Source organism: Muntiacus reevesi, chromosome X (genome assembly GCF_963930625.1).
Source record: "Muntiacus reevesi chromosome X, mMunRee1.1, whole genome shotgun sequence".
Taxonomy (NCBI): domain Eukaryota; kingdom Metazoa; phylum Chordata; class Mammalia; order Artiodactyla; family Cervidae; genus Muntiacus; species Muntiacus reevesi.
In genome coordinates, this window is record NC_089271.1 from 119,422,104 (window position 1) to 119,439,593 (window position 17,490).

Below are 17,490 nucleotides of genomic sequence, written 5' to 3' on the forward strand. Positions count from 1 at the left end.
CATTTGTTAGTCTGGAAAATACCCTAAAGCAAGTAACAATAGTTATAAAATACTACAATTAATAATGCCTAGGGCAAGGTTATAAAGAAACAGATGCGTTCCTGAGTTGGTCACACTGCACTCACAGGAAATGTGAATTACTGTGATCTCTTTGAAGGACAATTTGGTAATGTTTATGAGAAGAATTTTAATGCAAGTACACTTTGTTTCCATTACTGAGCTACTGGAAATTCACCCTAAACATTAAACTGGCAAGAACACATGCAAGATGTTCAGTGCAAAGAACTAGAAGCAACCAGCATTGTTTAATAGGAAACTGGTTAACTAATTCATGGTTCAGCCATTTAAAAAAGCTGAAGTGGGTCCATATGTTCTGAAATGGAAAACTCACCAAGATATGGTAAGTGGAAAAAGCAAAGTGCAGAATGGTGTGTGTAGTAAGATTACTTTTGTAGTAACGTAAAAGGATGCACATGGAAGATGGATTGATAGCTATACTAGCATATAAACATTTTGCCCCAAAAGGAAACACAAAAAACCTTTAACAATAGCCTTTCAACAAAAAGCCTTTCAACCTTTGGAAAGCGTAACTGAGTTACTATTTTTGTGCCATTTAGAGATACTTGGACTTGTAAAGTTTTGTTTTCTTCATGTTCACTGTTGTTGTTTTTAAAAGAAAAACATTTTATTAAATCTTGAAAAAAAACCCTAATAGCTAGCATTTATTGAAGTTTCATAATGAGCAAGGGACTGTGCTAAGCATTTTGCGTATAATAATTCATTATAGTCTCACATTTAATGATTAGCTCCATTTTCGAGGTAAGGCATTTGAGGCTCAGGTGAAATCACTTGCTTGAGGTCCCACAGCTAGGAAGTGGGGGAACTGCTATTTTAAATGCTTGGTCCCCTCAATTTGGAGCCCTTGACTCTCAACTGCCAGACTGTGCTCTTGTCACTGGTCTTTATATTCTCACTGCCTAATAAAAGTAAACTGGTGAGCAACTGGAGTCTAATGAGATAATGTATGTGAAAATACTTTTCTAAGTATAGAGATGTTTGGAGAGGACAGGAGAAGCAGGAGGAGGGAGTTTAAATGGGCCAGGCCTGTCCACTGACCCCTAGACAGTTAGGATATTGGGTTTGGTTTGGTTTTGAAGAAAGGATGATCAACAAATTTTTTTTCTCCTTTAAAATATTATGAAATTATATTTACTCCTTTTTTTCCCCCAAGAATACCTGATTACTGTTTTAAAATTAAAATGCCACATGGAAATGAAAATCCTTTCACAATATCCTTCACTAATAATTAATGACTTTCAGGTTTTAATGGCTATATAACTACATGTTGCACCACTCCCACATATTTTACACAAATGGGGGCGACTACATATTTGTCCCTGGTAGCCCAGTGGTAAAGAATCTGCGTGCAATGCAGAAAGTGAAGGAGATGCGGGTTCAATCCCTGGGTTGGGGAGATCTCCTGGAGGAGGGCATGACAACCCACTCCAGTATTCTTGCCTGGAGAATCCCATGGACAGAGGAGCCTGGTGGGTTACAAGTCCATAGGGTCGAAATGAGTCAGACACAACAGAAGCGACTGAGCACACATGTATTTGTTCAGTATCTTGCTTTTTCTTCATCCTTACAATATATCTTGGCCATCTTTTCATATCAGCATTTACCAATATACTTTTCTCTTTTTAATAGTATCCTATTTTTTGAGTGTGTACACACATTATTTTTTAAATCATCTATTGAAGGATGTTTAAGTTACTTCCAATTGTTTACTTTCCTAAACACTGTAATGAATACCCTTCCTAAGAAAGTTTAGAAGGATCTTCGGGCTGTGTGACATTTGTCAACTCTGTAGTCGATGAGAGTGACCCAAACAGACTCTGCAGCGAAGGGAGGAATATGTTTCATTGAGTAGAGAAACAAACAATTCTCTACAAAATACTATAGCCAACAAATTCAGATATTAGAGTTGTCAACAGGTGAAGCCACCTTAGCAAGAGGCGCACCCTGTTTTGACAGTTCAGTAACAGCAGAGACTTGAGGCGATTACTCAGGACTGATTGTGAGCTCAGAAGAAGAATTTCCCTGTGGATCCCCCCCACCCCCACACTGTCTGGAAACAGACAAGGATGGGCAGCAGAGCTCCAAATCAGGCAACAGCACGTGCGAGAGCAGCAGTGACTTATGAGGAAACGCATAATTCATAGACCAAACCTCTTCCAGCAGAGGGCAGTGCCTCAGATATCAGGCGGGACTCGGGCCAGCTGGAGCCAGAGCTGGAGACTTCGCGGGACAGATTACACCAGCCCTAGGCGGAGAAGAAACTGAACTGAACTGTCCTTTGGATACTGTAAGTGGCATTGGGCAGTACTCAGGGAGAGACACATGAGGACTTCACACTAATTTGCTTGTTTTCTAATATCTAACAATTGGGGCTTGGTAATCTCTTTATACAGCTGGGCCATTAGGGCTTGCAAGGGGGATTTGAGGTCATTTTTAACTCCACTGGCTACTGACTCTTTCAGGTTTCTGGGTGCATGCCCGAGTCAAAAACGGAGTAACGTGCCTAAAATATAACCTAGGCATCTGACCCCGGGGCTCTGTGGATGTGACACAAAATTTGCAAGTAGAAAGCAGAGGGAAAGAGATGTAAGAAGTAACAATTTTATCTAAAAATAGAAACTAAGTGTGTTTAACCTTAGAGTCCTTTGATTTGAATTTCAAAGATATGAAGGATGGTCATTAAAACAAACTTTAACTTGGGAGAGCCAGTCATGCAAATTGCTGTGCCTTACAAGATAATGAAAAGAGTTAGTCTGCTGGCCTAAACAATTGCCAATCCACGCTTCCCTGCTGCGTAGCGGTTGGAATCAAAAAAGAGGCAAAACTGAGTTAGAGTATCTTAGAGTCTACTTTTAATCCTGTTGTTTTTTGAGCCTGGTGATAAAAAAGAAAGGAGCGACTCTGGCATTTGCTGGTGGAGACAAGGCAGATTTGCCAGGTGTTAAGTACCCTGTGTGTGTGTGTGTGTGTTCAATTATTTGTCAGCACAGCTAAAGAAAACACACCACAGAGGAAATCAGAACCATTAGTGAAGTCGAAGGTTAGTTTGCACGCGTTCCTTCGAAAAATACCAAGTGGAAGGAAGACCAGCAAAGAGAATCCACTTTCTTGGCTGTTTTATTTCCCCTGCCGCTTCTAGTCCGGGAATGTTTGGCTTGTGCTCCGGGTCGTCAGATCCGCCACGAGCCGATCGAGTCTTCAGGCCGGGCTGGGGGCCGCTGAGACGCGGAGGGGTTTCCGCGAGGTCGGGGTGGGACTGTCCGCAGCATCAGCAGCAGAAACAGCAGCTGCGGGCGGCCGGACGGAAAAAGGAGACTCCGGAGGTCCCGAGAGAGGTCCTTTGCCCAAGGCCGTAGCCCCGACCCGAAACCGTCCCCGCCGTCTCGCCCAGCAGGGCGCGGCCCCAGCGCCACCCGGCTCGCCCCGGAGAGGTGGGACTTTCCCCACCGGAAGTGATCCCGTCCAGTCTCGGGGAACTGGGGCACCTCAACCAGTGTGTCAGGGAAACCCTTCCGGGTGTGTGCTGGGGGGGTGGGGTGGGGGGGTGAGAAAAAAAAGAGGTGGGTTCGCTTGGAGTCCCAGCGGCCGCCGCCGCCGCCGGACGGCCCCCGCCCCTTTCCCCTCTGCGAGCGGCAGCGCAGGGGAGGCGGTGAGACGGAGGAACCGGCCTCTCGCCATGGCCTTGGCGTGACAGAGTTTCCCGGGCGGCCGGGCGGGTGCGGACGGCAGGGTAAGCGGCGGCGGTGGCGGCCGGGTCCGGGTGGGAGCCGCGGGAGGCGGCCGGCCGTGGTGTCCGGCTGGGGCCGGGGGTCAGGCTGGTAACGCGCGCCCTCTCCCCCCAACCCCCCGCTTCACAGGCCGGACGACACCCGCGGGAGCCGCGGCCCAGAGACCCGCCCGGGCGACAGTGACTGGAGCGGAGCCCACAGGCCCGGGCCGGCTCGGCAGCGCGAGCAGGAAGCGGGGTCCCTGGGTCCCTTTGTGTGAAGGGCGAAGGAGGGGTGCGGGGCAGCCCCCGGCCGCGGGCTCCTTGGACGCCTGTCCTCCCGCGGGGGCCCCCGTCGGTCCTGCGGCGTCCCCCCACCCCCAACTTCCCTTCGGGGGGCGCGTCTCGCCTCCCCCCGCCCTCCTCCGGGCTGCTCAGGGCTCGCCCTTTCCCCACGCCCCCTGCCTGGTCTTCAGTTCCTATAGGAAGGGCATTACCATCCCATCCCCACCCACCCCGACACTTCGCTCTTTCCCCTCCCCCTCCTTTAACTTCCTCTTCTTCCCCCGTCGGGCCCTGGGCTCCTCTGCACTCTCCTCCCGGGTTCGCAGATTTCCGCCCACCTTCCGCCTCTCCCAGCCGCGCCGCAGCAGCGAGCGGGGTGTTATTTTTCCCTCCCTTTGGTAGGAGTTGGTGAAGGTGAGACTCAATGAGGGAATACAAGGTAGTGGTGTTAGGGAGCGGAGGGGTTGGCAAATCCGCCCTGACTGTGCAGTTTGTCACTGGGACTTTCATTGAGAAATATGACCCCACCATTGAAGATTTCTACCGCAAAGAGATCGAAGTGGACTCTTCCCCGTCCGTGCTGGAAATTCTGGACACCGCAGGAACTGAGCAGTTTGCTTCCATGAGAGATCTCTACATCAAAAACGGCCAAGGTTTCATCCTGGTTTACAGTCTGGTTAATCAGCAGTCTTTTCAGGTAACCAAACCAAGTCTTATGATTTGTAAGAAGGGGGTGTGGTAATCCTACATTTACTTCTGGTTTGCTTGCACCGTGCGTAAATGACTGTTTTGCTTTTGAAAGTTAGACATGGCGCATTTTTGAGGTTACTCCTGGCACGGAAAAGTATCCAGTTGTTTCTGTAGAGAGGACTAAAGTCGCAACCGTCAACAAATGTTTTAAAGTTATTTTTAAGTGAAAGAGAAGTGAAAAAAGAAATGTCAGCTTGTGTATGTTTAGCCTGGACTATAGCCTTCTAAAGTTGCTTGTTCAAGTCCACAAGGCTTCGTTAAGGTACTCAAGCAAACAACATTTAAAAGATAGTCTCGGGCAAATAGAGCACTTTGTAAGGAAAATTATTTGGAGACGATTATCTGTTCCACAGATAAATTCCTCTGCGTCTGCTTCGCCCTCCCCGTTTCTGTTCTCACCCAAGTCTCTCAACCAGATTTCTAAATCTTAGGGCTGCGAGATGATGAACCCAAGACCTGCCTTCTAGGTACTCTACTTACTTGGAGTGTGTGAAGGGAAGTTAGTAATTGAAAAGACTAGTATCTAAAATTAATAACAAACAAAAATCTAGAATGACTTTTTTTTTCAGTTCAGCCAAATTGATTCTGATAACATTGACTATATTTATAGAAAATATGTGGATCTGGGAACACTGAACAAGTGCAGATTTTTAACCCCCCGGCTAGGTGGTGGTCCAGTTTCTCTGGAAAAATCTGTCGTGTCCTTCACTGGGAGACAGACTGGAGGTTTAACATTATTTTAAGAGATGCAATAAATGTTGCTATTTATTCCTTGAAAATAAATAACCTTGTATTGACTCACTATATTGACCTTCATTGATTTAGGAAATGGATATTTTTTCTGCATTTAAAGGTATGCACTTAATGTTGCTTACTTAAGAGACATTAAGTGCTTTAGCCAAGTCGTTGTGCTAATTTCAGTTTTCTTAGTATTTTATCTTAAAATGAACTTTCCCAGTGACCTGATGTAGCAACTTCAGAGTTTTTTTTTTTCTTTTAAAGATAAGTAATGGGTAAATTAATCAAAGTTGTTGTGATCAGACTAAAGTTCATTTTATGCAGACTTAAATTCCAAAGCACAACTTTTATAAAAGCATTTTTCTCCAGAAAGTACCAATGTGCTAAAGGTGCTATTTGACAGGCGTTTTCTTTCTACAGGATCCTTGGAACATTTGTTATTCTATTAGCTGACTCTCTTCAGGCTGGCAGTCTTTTGAAGGGTTTTTCATAAGATATCCATTATAGCTACTTATTTTATACACATATATAGGGAGTGAAAAACTGCCATTATTTCAGTAGATACTTAAACTCTTTTAAGCCCAAATACCATCAATTTGGATTCTCAGCTGAACTTGTTTCTATAAGGACACAGGGGAACGAAGCCGAGAAGACTGAATTGATACGTGATCCAACAAAATTGTTGCAACTATCAACTGTATGTTCTTGTAAATTTTCAGTCCCTTCTTTTTCCTTCATCCTGCATGTAAATACTGTGTCCTGTAACTGTTCAGATTAAGCACATGTGTTATATTTAAGTCAAACTTTTCAACTTAGTTACAAAAAATTTCAAGAAGTGCAATGTATTAGTAAATTACACTAACTATACAATTATTACATTGTGTTAAATCGATACTACCCCTTGAAAATTGACCCTCCTCGAGAATTGCTAAGGCTCTTATATTTTGTAATTAGTTGTAATTGCTTAGAAAAAGTCATATATACGAGGGAGAAAATTCACATAATATACCCGAACATAGGCAAAGGAAAATTTGACTTCTTCCGGTCCAAATCTGCCCCCCCTCCCCGGCATTGTCCCTCCCAGGAGCTGCTCACTAGTGTACAGTAATTTCTAATACTGAAGGGTATTTTAAGGATCAGGGCATACCATTACATTTAAAACGAAACGCTGAAGTGTGTTTGGTCTAGGCACAAGGCCGTATTTTTCTTCCCACCTAAAACACTTTCTCTCAAGTGCTCTTGCTAAATGGCTAGGAATGCATCTGTGCTGGGGTAACAGGTGTTACCAGGAGTTATGACAAGCTGGCAGGTTTGAGGACATGGCCAAACACCCTTTTGGATTCATCATATTTGGGGGTTTGCTTTTGAAATCAGTGTCGACTGAGGAAAAGAAGTGAGTAAATGATTCCTAAAGTTATTGTTCAACCTACATTTTACATTCTTGACAAAGCCAGCAGGTAGGGCCTGTGGAAATTATCTATTCCTACTTCAACGGAGAAAGTGACATTTTCTCCATTTGGGTCTGTGGTTTTATTGTGGATTCAGCTTTCTCTACTCACTGAGGGATGACCTCTTGGGATATTGTAATATCTCTTTTATGGTTATGCAAACAGCATAATTTATTTTTTTTTCTTTCTCTTTGTGATTGTCTACATAGGATATCAAGCCAATGAGAGATCAGATTGTCAGAGTGAAGAGATACGAAAAAGTCCCACTGATCCTAGTAGGAAATAAAGTGGATCTGGAACCAGAAAGAGAGGTTATGTCTTCAGAAGGCAGAGCTCTGGCTCAAGAATGGGGCTGTCCTTTCATGGAGACATCGGCAAAAAGTAAATCAATGGTGGATGAACTTTTTGCTGAGATCGTCAGGCAAATGAACTATTCTTCCCTACCCGAGAAGCAAGATCAATGTTGTACAACTTGCGTTGTCCAGTAAAAAATAAAAAGATAACCTCAATCATGGCCATACCGAGCAGGTTAGTTGTTGATGGAACCTTATGTTTTTGATCAGGTATAACAAAAAGCTGAATATTAATACACATGCTACCTTAAATTTCTTTATTTAAAAAAAAAAACATTTCCCTTAGCACAAAATAATCAACATTCAATATAGATAATTGAAAAAGAGACAGGTCAGTAAAATGAAGGTAAGAAATTGTCTGTACTCCCAATACCAAGATTTGTTTTTTAAAGTGAGTTTACTGTTCTCTCTCTGATCTGTAACATTCCTTTGGGGTGGGGTGAGTTAAAGGATAATTTTCCCTGTTTGGGTGATTTAGCATTCAGAGTGCATGGGAGAACATCCAGTAATAACTTGAGAAGATGATTAGTTTTGTATTTTCTGTGCTTTTCTATCACGAGCTGGAGAGCTGCTTTAATTGAAATCATCAATTTACTAATCACCCAAGTGCTAGATTTAGCAGAACGATTATTTAATCAAGTTCACATGTATGTTACACTGGAGGGACTTAAGTGACCTCTGATAATAACAAACTATAGTGCCACAATGTACCTTGACTCATTATGAATAATATGGTCCAGATGAGAAGCTGGTGAAATCATCTGCAATGTGTTTAGAATGGACAATCCCAAGCCTAGGAAACATATTCAGCTTAATAAATAATGGAGTTAATAAGAACAAGGGCAAAATCTTCAAACCTCTCATTGGGCTAAATAACTTAATAAAGGTGGTTTTTATTTTTTTTTACTTTTTTTAAAAAAGGTGTTTTCTAAATGAATGCATTTTTTGAAAAGTAAGGTTCTGTAAAACTTACTGATCATTTAAAATAAGATAACTTTATTCATATCATGGTCTTTTAATCTAGATTGTAATTGGGCAGATAGTCTCACCTAGACAATAATACCTAGATAATAAGACAACCAATATCCTGGATGACTGAGAAACTGCAGAAAATGCCAGACTAGCCGGACAATATCAGGAATGGAATTGATTGTTTTGAGCCAAGACTGACCTCAAGTCTAAGAGGCAGTGTTGCAAATGGCAACAGCCATTTCAGATCCCAGAAATGATTCCTAATCAAAGGTCTGGCTTTATACATGCTCCCTGGAGAAAAGACTAACGGTCCCTAATTTATCTTTTCAGACAAGATTTCCTGTCAGCTAGTGTCATCTTTGAAAATGAAGGATGACAACAGTGCTTTATTCAAAATGCTTTCACTCATCAAGTTTTGAGCATACCAGAATGTGATGAAAACACATTTGTTGTCTTATACCTCGCTCCATCTGTTATCATATAGCGTCACTCTGCAGACTGTAGCCCAGTGTATGTTTTGTTGATAGCATCATACTTGCAATATAGTTTTTTGAGGCAGTATGTAGGTGATTGAGTCCAGTGTTCTTGTTTCCACAGTGTCTCTTCTTAAATCTCAAGCCAGCTTCAAGTTTGAACATGTTGTGTGTGGTATTGCATCTTTACCATTATGCTCTACTTCTCTGACATTTTTAACCAGGCAAATAACATGTTGTATGCATTTTAGTTTTATCATCTTTATAAAAAATTAACCAGCTCCCGCAAAACATTCCCAGTTTTTTCCCCATAATTATTGCAGACAGCTGTTGGAAGGAAACAATAAAATGGATTTCATACATGTGGAGGGCCACTATCTTAGTCAAGTTGACAAATGAACGATGTATAAAGCTATTTTTAAAGCTTTCTTAAAAAAAAAAGCTTTCTTATTCTGAGTTATTTCTGAGTTTATTTCACTTTGTAGCTTTTGTGATCTAAATTACTTTTAATCTGTTTGATTACTTACAGGAATGATTAAATAGACTTTTTAATATCTCAAGCAAACTATGTTTATATTTGTTAACTAAAATCAGAATATTTGTACTAAGTATTTGTACCAAAATCAGAAAATAATAGTATCAATAATTGCTTCTTTTATAATATTGGGTTAAGTTTCCTGGGTAGTTTTTGTTTGGTTTTTATAAGCAGAACACACAATTAAAGGTGTGAGCCTTGAAATAAAATATCTAATCAGCTGGATTTCTGAAAATGTTAACAGGTTGTCTGTCCCCTGACCAAGATCTCTTTGAACAAACCACACGATATGCAGTGGAGTTTTTTGCTATCAAATATGATTGAACTGATGTGGTTAGGTATCTGTAATCAGAGGTCCATAAAGGTTGTGGCTGTTCTTGCTTACTGTTTATTTTTAAAAAGTAGGAGATGGATTCTGAGTCCTGTAGCTTGAGTCACAGAGCTCTGAGGTCCATCAGTCCCAGATCTAGATTGAAGATAAAACTTGGACAAGTAAAGGTGACTTGAGAAATGTTTGTCTTTAATCTTTAGAAGAGAACCTTGTCCACGTTAGAGACAGTAAGACTCAGATAAGTCAGAAGGACTGTGATTGTTGTAAATAGCTTTCTCTTTAATTGAAAGGGAAAGTTTATTAATGCTCTAAGAATTACTTCTGATAATACCTCACATTTATTTCTTATCACCCTTCAATTGGAGTCACCAGTCTCTTGCCCAACACCTGTTTATCTGCATGTCTCCCAGGATGGTTTCCCCACCTTTCACCCTCCCATTGGTGGTAATCTTAGTGTAAGTTTGGAAGCAGTGCCAGATTCCTTACATGCTACTTTCATGGCTGCTTTCCTTACTGACCTGAGGAGCCTGCCATCAAGTGCTTTGAAGGACTTCATTACTGTGATACAGTGTTGCAGCCTTATCTTGATTTTGTTAACTATATCATAGCTCCTTTCTATTGATGTAAAGAATTGACATTTGGCTGTTGTGATATACTGTTGTTGAGAATGATTAATGTTTTCTTAACAATCCCATAATACTGTAACAGAAGTAAATCACAGTGCTGTGGGGGTTCAGGGAAAGGAGAGACCAAAGTGAGAGCAGGTTTCTCAACATTCAGGGCTCTTTGTTGTAGGAAGCATTGCATTCTGTGCATTGCAGAATGTTTAGCAGCATCCTTGGCATCTGCCTATCAGATGCCCCTCTGTTGTGATGAACAGAAATATTTCCAGACATCGCCAAGTGTCTCCTGGAGGGCAAAATTGCCCCTGGTTAAGAAGCACTGGTATGTAGAGGAACTGGGGAGCAGTAGCATTTGAGTTAGGCCTTGAAGAATGGGTAGGGTTTGAATAGATGGGGGAAGGGTAGAGGTGGTTTCGAAACAAGGAATACCAAAAAGAAGCAAAATAACATCCTAAAAATATTCTGTTAATTCCCTGAAAAGTGGGAAGTAAAGTTATTCCTAAAATGTGAGCTTTTGGTAAATACTCTTTGGGCATATAGGTTTTTTTTTAAAGATTATTTTTTCAAGGATCCCTATATCTCAGTCCAGTATTGACAGAAGTTACTGTTGTTGTTTTTTTTTTTTTTTTTTAAAAAAACAGAAATATAAAAAGGTGTTCTTCACTACAGTTAGAAGGTCTCCTGCAGGATTTTATCGTATTTTTCTCTGTGTATTATGAACGGGTTCTCCCAATGAGAGTAAGTGGTGCATAAGAGTACCAAACACCAGGAATCAAACTGAAAGAACAAAGATCATTATTTATGTCAGCCTCAGTTCATTATATATGTCAGCCAGAAGAAAAAGGGAGATTCTTGATTCAAGACTAGCACATCATTTCACGTGGCAGCAGAATGCCCGGGATGTTAACAAAGGCTCCTGAAAGGCTGAACCATCTATGAATGTCATTTTAGTCTAGCTGACCTTACTATTTCTAAACACAGTGAAATCAATTAGCATTTCCAGTTGTTTATAATAAATAAGTGTGTGGAATCAGAATTGTTTCAAATCTTTTTTCCACCTTTTAATTAGATATGACGTGCTGGGGATTTAGCAGATGTGAGAGGGACATCATGAAAATTAAATCACATTGTATACTTAAAATGCTGGCATTTTCATGTCCAAGTTAAATATTAATCATATCAGTAAAACACCAGGGTGGAATTCTGTTGCTGAAGTTACAGTTTTAGATAGATACTTCCTCCCCCTCCCCCACATCTTGCATGTCACTTTAGAGAAAATACCTAAGCTTATTTAAATGCTTGTTTGTCATCCAGCTCACATAATGAGCCAAAATGGAGCCTGTGACACGGCAGCCCTGAACGGAGGAGGAAGCACGCCTTGGGGTAGTATGTACCCTGTAGACCTGCAATGGACCTGGGGTAAAGGAGAGAAGAGAGTTGCCTCGTCCTTTCTGCCCTCTACTTCTCCCAGACCTTCACTGACCCCTACAGGGCTCATGGTTTGGGACTGTTCAGAATGGATAGGTGCCTAGTTAGACCTGTTCTAGGTGTGGAGGTGTCTGGTGACTAGAATGACTGTATATCTGTTCTTGCTTTAATTGTTTCCTTTTAACCTCAAGATTAGGCTTTTATTGCAGAATGAAATGCATTTGAGCCATTCACTTTTACTCTATTACCTCTCTAGCTTAGAATGAACCATCGGTAGAATTAACCAAAATTGCATCATGGAGTTGGAGAATTGCCACTGAGAAAGTATTCTAGCCATACTTCAGGAAAGATTCTCCTCGTGGGATTACTTCACAGTGGAATTCTAAAATCCAGAAGATACTGTCACCAAGAAAAACTTAAATCCTGTCAGCCGTTGGAAAAACTTATCCTACTAAAAACATACTCCCAAATTCCTTTGATTAGCCACAGTCTTAGGAATATCGGATTCAGAAAAAGCAATTTAGGGTTGAAGGAAACAGTCCCTTACCTGTTTAATTTGAAGTTGGCTCCTGGGATCAGATCATTGGGCTCACACTGCTGCTTATTATCAGTGGGCATGGTCATATTATTTGAAATCTCAGAATTGTATTCATCATATTAATTTTAACTTAGAGATTTTAGGTCTAGGATGTAAGAAAGATAGCTTTTTTTCTTTCTACCCTGGGTTTACTGTAAACTTCTAGCGTGCATGTTCTCCTTGAAGCACAGGTCCCCTTCCATTTGCAGATTCTGTGCCATAGGTTCAGCTTCTGCTCTCTGTTTGACCCGAGTTCTCTCACTTCACCCCCCAATAAGCTTCATCAGTGTTATGCAAGTTACAGTGGAGAAACAAACAAGATAATTAACAGAAATATTAACTGTCAACAGAATTCTAGCCTAGTGCTTTGTTAATATAACTGATATTTAAATTGCATGTGAACATGCCAAGTAAAAATTGTGAAGCAAAATTTAGTTTTTAAAAAGTTCCTTTGGTTAAGTCCCCAGAATATCATATGTATAAAACTGGAAAAAATTAAAATTGATTATGATTGCACATTTATTTTTGCTAAAAAGAATGGTAGTAAATACCACTGTGTTTAGAAATGCTAAATCCAGTTAAGCTAAAAAGACACTCAAAAACTGCTAAGCCTTTCAGGAGCCTTTGTTAATATCCCAGACATTCTGCTGCCATGTGAAATGATGTGTTGGTCTTGAATCAAGAGTCTCCCTTTTTCTTCATGCTGACATAAATAATGATCTTTGTTCTTTCAGTTCTATGTTTGGTATTCTTGTGTACCAATTTACCCCACTTGGGAGACCCTATTTCATAATTTCCTGAGCAAAAGGTTTGGACTGTTTGGGATTTCTGTTTTTTTCTTTCCTCTCTCTTTCATAACAAAATCTAATTAGAAAAAAGTGGAAAAGTGAAACCAGTTAAGCAAGAATTTGAGCAGAAGCCTCCAGAGTTCATATTTGTTGGGTGTCTGGCTGGAAAGTTGAGAGTGAGGACAAGGATCACTTGTGTTCTATCTCACAAGCAGCAAGTTATACTTCTGCAGTGTGTCTAGATGTGATATCCTGAGAGTTAAAAAGTATGACTTTGACCAGCTGCCTTCAAAGCTTCTGGAATGTTTTTTAAATGAATGAGAGTTTTAGTACACTGGAAATTTTGCGTTCACAGTATGGAGCAGTAACATTTGCATTCTGTGTACTCTAATCTTAGAAAGACTGTCGTTTTTCACCTAATGCATGCTTTTGCCCCGGATTTATTGCTGCAGAGAATTAAAATGTAGTACTCTCTTGAAAAGTAGTAGGTATTAATACTTTAATAGTATGATTTATATTAATATTGTTGAATCTGACCTGGGATTTATTTGTGTCTCTTGATTTCACTGGAGTATTCTCATCCTATGGAATGTGGATAGACCAAATGTTAACCAGGTATTTAGAGAGTGAGAAATATCACATATATCACCTTTTATTTAATGTAGATTATGGTTAAGAAGCTGATCTGTATTCTTAGTGTTTATTTTGGCTAGAAATAATTACTACTTCCTCAATTTGATTTCAGAGAATACCTGAATTATTAAATCATCCAGGGCTTCCCTATTTGAGACATATTCATATTCAAAAATCCCCAACTCTTTGTAATTGCTTATTTTGAAAAGTGTGGATTAAAATTTATAGTCAACTTATTAATTCATATTAATTGAGGAAAGTCCAGTTTGAATTACAGAAAAATCCTCACAATGAATTACATATAGAATGAAACACTGTTGTGTTCAAATAGGTATAAAAATTCAAATGGGTCTAAAAATAAAAATATAAAGGTCTTTAATTTGGATATCAAAGACATAATCCTGGTCCTCTAGAAATTTAAACATAGTTGAGAAATGAAAAAATTACCTGACATTTGACATACCAAGTGCTTTCACATAGTGCCTAATGTGATATTTATTACCACAACCCTTTTAGAAAGAATTTTACCCTTATTTTCATGATGAGAAAATTGGACTTTCCTAAGCTTAAATAATCAATGTCCTGATTAACAACTTATTTTAATGCAAAAATTTTTTTGAAGTTTTGCATATTATCAAGTTCATAATCACTATACATTTAATACTATTTCCCATTAAAAATATGAAGAGATCAAAGTAGAAGTAACATTTGCCACTTTTATACTATTAAGATCTTTTAAACATGTAAGAATTTAAATATTGTATACTTTATACAATAAAGTATGTATTTCACCCAATGCATCATTATAGTGTTGCTATAATCTACTGACTCTTGAACTACAGAAGATTATTTTTACTTAAATTTATGAGGAACACAGTGAAATTCCACTTTACGATTTTGGTACCACTTGCATGTGTATAGAGATCTGTTGTCATTGTTCTCATTTTAAACTGTAATCTATATTTCTGCATTTTTATGATATTTTCATCTTAATTGCAGATAAAACTCAGAGGAAATTTGCACAGATGCTGCTTTGGAGAACTTTACAACCTGGGTTGCAGAACTGAGCCTTGGTAAACCTGTCTCTCTTACAGCATGTTGCCATACATCCAATTAAGTGCATAAGGTCTTTGGCCTTCAAGATCCATTGACCTGAAACAGGAATGCTTAGCACGTTTACCATATGTTTAAGATCTGTTCTTTATCAATCAGTCCTTTTGTAGCTTTCTAAGTTCTTAATGATGGCTAATATGCAAGAATTAATTTTTAATATTTTAATTGATTTCTTTAATCAGTTGCTCAACTTGTATTTATTAAATACTCAAACTCAGTATTACCTACTCAATGCCTTTTAAAAGAAAGTTATAATGGAGAAAAAAATTGAGCCTTAAACAAATGGTTACTTCTGTATATTACCTCGCGCCAGTGCTTCATTCTATTTGTAAAATCTTTCTCCTTTAAGTGATTGGTTAATACTTTCAGACTTTGTTTACGTGTGGCAGTGTTGTAAAAAGAAACTAAAGATCACATTTTACCTGTGTGGATGGACTATCCCTTTTCTTCAAGTGCAGTTTGTGATGTGTTTTTGTGTTAACATGTTCTGAAACTTACGGTTGATATTTGAAATTGACTGTAGCGCATTTAGCTAAAGAGTTAAGCATTTGATTCCATTAGGTTTTCACATGTGTTAATCTCATTTACAGCATCAAATTGCAGCAGTAACATTTTCCTTTCTGTGAAGTTCTAAATTTAGTTATGACCTACTTAGCAATGCCTTTGAAAAGGGATATTGTATCCATGGTAAATTAATTGTATACCTAAACAGAGATAGCTCAGCTTCGCCTGTCAGGCTTGTGACATCTAGTAGACTTCTGCACATGTAAAATTAAACTCAAATAAAATCATATACACTTTGTAGTTCTTAATATTTGTCTTTCTGAATAATAGTTTAAAGCAATATTTGTTAAAGTTTTCTTGCACTATCACAATTGCTTTTTAGTTATTTCTCAAGAAGCATGTTTGTAGTAGAGACAAAAATCTGTGTAACAGGAGGGAGGATAGCGCCAAGTCTTTGGGCGTTTTTTTCCTTTGTTTTTGTTTTTTTCTTTTTCAAATGTGCTTCTAATAGCCATTGCCTTCCATGTTGTTTACCTAATCAGCACATTTTGTCTGAATACTTGAACATTTAACAGTAACACAGGTATAGAAACAGAAAGTAAACTTATAAAGAGTAATCTTGTGATTCAGTTCTAACATCATGACAATGAGCGCTTTTTCTAGCAATGATTTTAAAATTTTGTAAGTTTGACAGTATTTTGTTGTTGGGTTTTTACTTGGTTTTAGTTGTGTGCTTTTAATTTGCAGAAGTTAGTAACTGCAGCTCACCTACTGCACCAAAGTTCTCGATTATAGGAGCCCAGCTTTAGTCATTTGAACATGCTTCTAAATAAAACAAAACAAAAAAACCAAAACCAGACTTTTGATCTATAATAATAGCTCAATAACTTTGTCAAGGAAAGCTCTAATATATGCAGTGATGGTTTTTGGAAGGGTGTGGCAATTTTAAATTTATATTGTGTGTGATGTTCAGATAAAGTGATATCTACATTCATGTGATTTATTGGTCAGTATGACCATTAATTATTGTGTAGAAATTAATTAAACTTTGTTTTCCTTTTTTAAAATCGTGTTGCATTTGATTCCTGATCAAATTCCCTCAAAGTGGACTCTTGATCTTAGATTTTGAATTTTATGGTGAGATTGTAAGGGTGGAGGCAATTGAAACTTAGTTTCTTATTTATAAACTGCTTGAAATGAATACCTAATTTAAGTTTGCACTTTAATACCAAACTTAAAACCAAAAGCTCTGTTCAAAGTAGGTTAAGTGATTGTGGTTCATTTTTATTAGCTTTTGTGAAATTCTAAAGGAATCAAATAATTCATGATGATTTAAATTTTCTGCAGATGGATTTTTTTTTAAATACAGTGTTTCTTTTCTATGGATAGTTCTTGTTCTCTCGCTCTCTTGCTCTGTCACTGACCTCAGCAGCAAATTTAACTTGAATTCACTTAGGATCACAGGAATCAGGGGAAAGTGATTTAAAGGTGATTTCTCCAGCACATTTTAAGAAAAGGGACCAAAAGTTATTTTAGCTTCCTCAATAGATTGCATGTCAAGTTGCTTATTAGGATAATAAATTAAATGCAATATATGTCTCGTCTTTACTATGGCATCTGTTTAGGAGTTGTTCAAATCACTGCAGTAGGGCTCTGCAAATAAAATCATGTAACCTATTATCATGGATCTAATGTACTGTAACTTTATCAATGAAAGTTAAAAAATCTCGAATAACAAGTACAAACATTGAACAATGACCTATAAATATTTGTAAAAGTAAAATTTTTCCAATAGATTTCATTCTTGTCATTTTGTAAGACGACCCTGCAGTCCACATGTTTGTAACTTTTTTAATAAAATAGACATCTGTATTACTGAGGTTGGTTTCTTGAATTATTTGGTGCGTTACTGCTTGTTATTTGCTAACTTGTAAATCTTTTTCATAACTTTTTTTTAAACTTTTGATAAAAAGTCATTATCAAAATAATAATGTGTATTGCAGTACATGTTTAAACAAGTTAAATGTCCACCTGTATTCTTAGTCACCATTCTGGCATATGTGGGAAAAAACTGAGCTATATCCTAAAATGTAATATTTAATCAATTGAATAACTTGTAAGTAAATTAGAAATTCAAAATAATGGGTAAAAAAGA

At 38.7% G+C, this 17,490-nt stretch overlaps 1 protein-coding gene across 2 annotated transcripts; it reads left to right on the forward strand.

The window, feature by feature from the left end:
• The first annotated feature begins 2,255 nt into the window (after positions 1–2,255).
• On the forward strand, positions 2,256–17,207 carry RAP2C (RAP2C, member of RAS oncogene family). Of its 2 annotated transcripts, none has more exons than XM_065914980.1 (4): positions 2,256–2,365; positions 3,936–4,766; positions 7,215–7,533; positions 14,718–17,207. In XM_065914980.1, the coding sequence occupies exons 2-3, from the start codon at positions 4,494–4,496 to the stop codon at positions 7,491–7,493; spliced, it is 552 nt and encodes a 183-aa protein (XP_065771052.1). In that variant the 5' UTR covers positions 2,256–2,365; positions 3,936–4,493; the 3' UTR covers positions 7,494–7,533; positions 14,718–17,207. The 2 variants fall into 2 exon arrangements, with proteins under 2 accessions (XP_065771052.1, XP_065771051.1); XM_065914979.1 differs by lacking the exon at positions 2,256–2,365 and adding an exon at positions 3,666–3,808.
• Positions 17,208–17,490: the final 283 nt, after the last annotated feature.